A 5,043-nucleotide genomic window follows, 5' to 3' on the forward strand; every position below is an offset into this window, starting at 1 on the left:
AACATTTCATGAAGGGCGAGAAGACACTTTTGCAGCATCAGCCAACTGTAGTTAGCAGGCGTTTACCGTTAGCATTTTGTGAAGGATGGTTGTTTTGGCGTTGGCACCCTACCGTAACTTTGCTCCTCGAAGAAAATGATGGAAAAAAAATACTCAATTCTCTTACCCGTTGACCGAAGTGGCTCACACAGTCGTGTTCCTTCTTTTCTTGCACCAAGGTTTAGCGAGTCAGGTTCACAGTAGGGAAAAGTATATATCTGTACATATATAACCTTTTTTTTTTGCACATTGGGACTTTTTCGTCATGACGTTGGCGAGCGAAGCTAGCCTATCTGGAATCCTGAAGTCCGAGTGGGACGGGTTACCATGTAGCGGAATTTGTAAACAGCGTTCTGTAAAAGATCATTGTGAAGCCAAGTTTTCGCGCTACTCGTTGTCCAGTATATCTCGACGGGGCGGGGCTGACTTCGAGACTTCATCTGTTGACAGTACTGACTCGGGTTCTTTTGGAGAAAGCGATGTCTCCCCGCTTCGTGCTAGTCAATTTCGGGGGAGGGATAATAGGGGCATCGGCTATATTCCAGAGAGAATCTACTCAGCTACGATCGGTGAGGAAGAAGAGGAGGAAACCAGCTCATACTACTCATCAGATAATAGCGCAGACTTTCAGCCACTTCATTTTTCACTTGTGGTGAGAACCGGTCGCGCTGTATCAGCTCAACCGGAAGCAGTAGTTTATCATACTGACGAAGATGGTGACAGCTACGAAGGGACAAGCGTATCTGACGATTACTTTAATATTAGCATATGCCGTGGTCGTGCTCACCCCGCCCAAGGCTGTTTTCAAGAGAAGGTATATGAAGCTGTTGAGTCAGGGGAGCGAATCCCCGGTACCACGCCGCCGGAAGATCCACTTCAAACCACATGCATAAAAAAATTGATAAAGCGTTTGCGGGATCCCGATGTGGAGGTTACTCCGGAGGAGTTTGAAGATGTTGATTGGGATAACCCTAGCTTTAAGGAGCAGTTATATCATCTAAAACAGGTGGCAGCTTATATTGAAGCGAGGGAAATGAAGCTGAAAACAGCTGGGAATGACGAGATGGAGGCTCTGGAGTGTATCGATAAACAAATCAAAGAGGCTGTCAATAAGATTCCAGAGATAACAATATCAAACGCGGTGTCAAAACACGATGGGGACGCAGGGACTGTCGTGAGGAAGCATTGCGTAATGAGAGGAATCACTATACCAATTGCTGTAAATGAGTGGATCGGGGGCACCTGTACTGTTGTCAGTAAGCCAGCTGGTGACTTGTTTTGTAGGGAAGGCTGTCCCGGCGACGTTAAAGAGTCGGTGTTGACTATGCCGCAGATCAGGATGGTGGAAAGCCGCACAAAGGTTTTGTCATCAGAAAATAGGAGCTATGCATCGGTAATGGTAACAACGCTGGCAGAGTCTCCAAGACACATCCGTAGGAAGCGTGTGAATAAAAACCATGTTTCACAACTTGTGGATGTTATTTTTGATGACTTTGCAGGTGAGATTGTGGAGGAAGAGACGTCCGAAATGCGGCGCCACCGAAGCGGTGGGGTCGCATTGAATGAACACCCCAACCAACCTGCTGAGAAGTGTTCGAGGAAAAAACGGCGGAAGCATCCACCGAACCGTAATATATCACTTCTTGATGATGTTGTGGCAAGTGAGTTGGATTCGCTCAGCCTGTCCGTGATTCGACATGAATCGTGTGACAAGAAGACTCTCTATCCTTCCAAAAGGCGTCGCGCACACAAAGTCAACGAGCGTTCGATTACATTCTCAGATCTTGAAGTTAATGAAGGTTGTGAAATTCCCGAAACGGCAGAAGACATAAAGATCATACCTTCATTAGGCACAAGAAACGCCACCAAAACCCCACGAAAAGACAGACAAGGACAAAGCCGTCGCTCAAAGAAAGGAGTGTCTCGCTCAAGTTTTTCGTTGCTGGAAGTTCCTGGCGAGTTCGCTGGGGAGATTGAAAAGAGGGACATCGTCTACAAGGTATATCCGACTAGAACAACACCGTGCAAAGGACATGGAGATGCATCAAAAGATTCTGTGTATGTTGGCGTTCTCGGTGGTTCGATGGAAATTGGGGACAAGTATTATAGTACTTCACTCAATCATTCTGCGGTTGCCTCTTCAGAGAAAAAGAGAAGACGACACCGCCCTGATGGACTTCGTATGTCGCGTCAGTTGAAGTACTCGTTTGTGCCGGATGAAGCAATGATTGAAATATTTGAGTTGGATAGCGAATCAGGGTTAGTTGGGGAAGACGCTACTCCTTCAGCAAAAGGCGGAGTAATTTATGAAGGTAGCGCAAGTAGTGGCCGTCGGCTGATGAATCGCTCCGGCTCCCTCGTACTACCTGAAATATCTTCCACCGGTCGCAGCAAGCATTGTGTGGAGCCGAGGCGCGTGCTAAATCGATCGATTAATCTAACAAGACTGCCTGAAGTGGTAGGTAGCGAGCTCCCAGACACCGTAGTGGATGGTGTGGATACAACAAAAAGCGTAGGGGAACGTGCGTGACCATTGTTGGTTCCCTTCGACTGTCGTCGATTCAATATGGAAAAAGTCAAGACACGGGGGAAAAAACTGTAATTCACTTATCGCTGTGAATGACTGATGGGGAGGTTGATTGCAAGGTGGAGTACAGGAGAACTTTCTTTTCCTGCTGAAGCTTGTTCGGACGTGCGAGGCGACAGCCAACGTATAGGCGATGTAATCACAGCAATCTCTTAAATTCGGAAAGGCGGCATTAGCGCACATTGTCAACGTAAGTGTTATCCCTATACTCAGCAATTGTATTCGCTTTTTTTATTTTTTGTACATGATATTGGTATCGTTAAGCAACAGAAGGTTGTTTTTCAATAACTTTTCTAAATACGTATGGGTACTGTATTCCCATGTTCTTCATGTTTCCAGGTGTTGGCCGACAGTTTTTTTTTAATGCTATTTTTTTTTTTAAAGGGGGTTTAGCTAATTCTATCCCCTGCATCATATGTGATTATTTGTAAAAAAAAAAATGGGTTTTGCTGTCATAATTATTTTTTGCTTTAACTCAGTCCGGAGAAAAGGTGGTGGTTATTGCTGTGTGTCACGGACACGATGCCTAGGGTGCGAAAGAGGAATGGGTAAGTTGGGGAAATTGGGTCATGCAACGAGAAAAGTTGTTGCATTGGGTAACACAGAACGACCCGTATGCTAATAGTAAAAATCATCTTGTAAATGTACGATGTTCGATATCCATGCCGTTTCCTGCTTTTGTGTTAGTGATCATATTTAAAAAAAAAAGAACAAACAAAGAAGTAAATAACCCCAAGTTTGTACCAAACTCCAGTAGTAGGACAGGAGTTAAAGGGCACCGAAGATCGCAAGTACTTTCCACAGAAAGTGAATCTACTTACATTAGTCCTTCATATTAGTCAGGTGGCAAATGTATGTAAGTTGCTCGTTCACCCGTTACTCTTCCCATTTGTTTGACCCGCCTTGGTCGTTACTTTAGCCTCTGTGTGCAACCCTCTGTTCTTTTAGTGCTATTTTTGTATTCTTCCGCAGTACCCGTCTATTATTATTATCATTTGTTGCGACCTTCATTATTTGTGACGGACCGTCATTGCATTCTCCCGCGGTCCACATTTTGAAAGCGACCCGCTTCAGCGAATGGCTTGTATGGCCACTGTATAATGGCGGGTGTAGGAAAGTGGCTGGAGCTGTAACAGCACACTCCACCCACTCTGGGAGGGGAAAAGAGAGGAAAGAACTGTCTATACACTTAGAAATATGTGCATCGAATGAAGTTGTGGCGAAGTAACCATTCTACCTGGAGTGCTGCCAAGTACTTCGGCTGTGTGTTGAGATCATTGTTTTTATTCATTTAAAGGCTACCGCTCGTTGCCTTAATAGCTTGTGGTGCAACTGTAACCAACTTTAACCCCATGGAAGTCACCGCATTGCTGACGATCACAAGGTAGTGTGCATGTTTGCCTGGTTAGTTGGCGCCACTGAATTTCTCACTTCTCTACCTGTCCAAACCAACGAAGCAAAAGAAGTCTTTACTAGGGTGTTTGTTGGGGGCATGAATGTTTCTGTGGTGCTTCCACCGAGTGCCCTTCCCACTGGCGAGTCGTTTAATCCCTCCATTTTGGTGGGACAGCGTAGCGTCTGTAGGAACGGCTCGAGCAACGCTCATACTGTATGCACCGTCTTTGACGCTATTCCTTGCCTGGATCTTGAGGTCATCTCTGAACAGGTAGACTGTCTTGAACAGATTTTACCCTGTGGTGTTCTTTTTTTAGGCGTTATGCTTTCAGACACCGGCGGATACTCAACTATTCAGTTGCGAAGTTTGTTGAAAGAAAATCCTCGCGTGAATTTACTCTTCGCAGTGATATGGGGAGATAGCGCGGTGAAGAAATGCGAGTTGCTTCAACCTGGTGGTAGGGTAGAACTTAAGGTTACAACAGCGGAAATAACGTTCGTGTCGTTACCCTGTTATTTGGTGTCTCCACTAGATAAATTGCCACTTGTTCTAAGGGCAAGGGGCCGTGCGACGACGAGTTCCCCTATAGTTGACTTGCGCAGTAGCCGTTTGCTTGCGGATTGTGACATTTGGAACCTATATAAGGATATTTACGCTGTGCAGTTGGGTGCAAAGAGAGACTTGGACGATGAGCTGATTTGCGTACATGTAACATTCGCCCCACAGCATACCTGTGGGTTAGATATTTACCGTAGCATCGTTAGTTTTATTGATAAAATTGGTGAGCAACCACAGGTAAGGATTCTTCGTGTTTGTTCTCTGAGGAATCCTGCATTGATTTACCAATGGGCATATATTCACACTACTGGCGAGGCGACCGGTCACACTCGGGAGCAGTGGAGACAAGTGAGGGAGTTGATTGAGGACGGTGCAGGGGAGAGACTATCATCGTCTCGAGTTCTTCTAGAGCCTCATTTCACCTCAACGAAAATGTCGGTGGATAAAACTAGCGGTGAGCAAC

At 45.7% G+C, this 5,043-nt stretch overlaps 1 protein-coding gene and 1 pseudogene across 2 annotated transcripts; both read left to right on the plus strand.

Annotated features, from left to right (window-relative positions):
* Positions 1-304: 304 nt before the first annotated feature.
* Positions 305-2,569, plus strand: TEOVI_000153900 (uncharacterized protein; the record flags this gene model as incomplete). The annotated part of the gene is made up of 1 exon (XM_067224757.1): positions 305-2,569. The coding sequence occupies one exon, from the start codon at positions 305-307 to the stop codon at positions 2,567-2,569; it is 2,265 nt and encodes a 754-aa protein (XP_067080858.1).
* A 1,450-nt stretch (positions 2,570-4,019) lies between these two features.
* On the plus strand, positions 4,020-5,042 carry TEOVI_000154000:pseudogene (annotated as a pseudogene). The gene has a single exon. A coding segment is annotated over exon 1 (1,023 nt).
* Position 5,043: the final 1 nt, after the last annotated feature.

This window comes from Trypanosoma equiperdum (genome assembly GCF_001457755.1).
Source record: "Trypanosoma equiperdum strain OVI genome assembly, contig: ctg_373, whole genome shotgun sequence".
NCBI classification, from domain to species: Eukaryota; Euglenozoa; class Kinetoplastea; order Trypanosomatida; family Trypanosomatidae; genus Trypanosoma; species Trypanosoma equiperdum.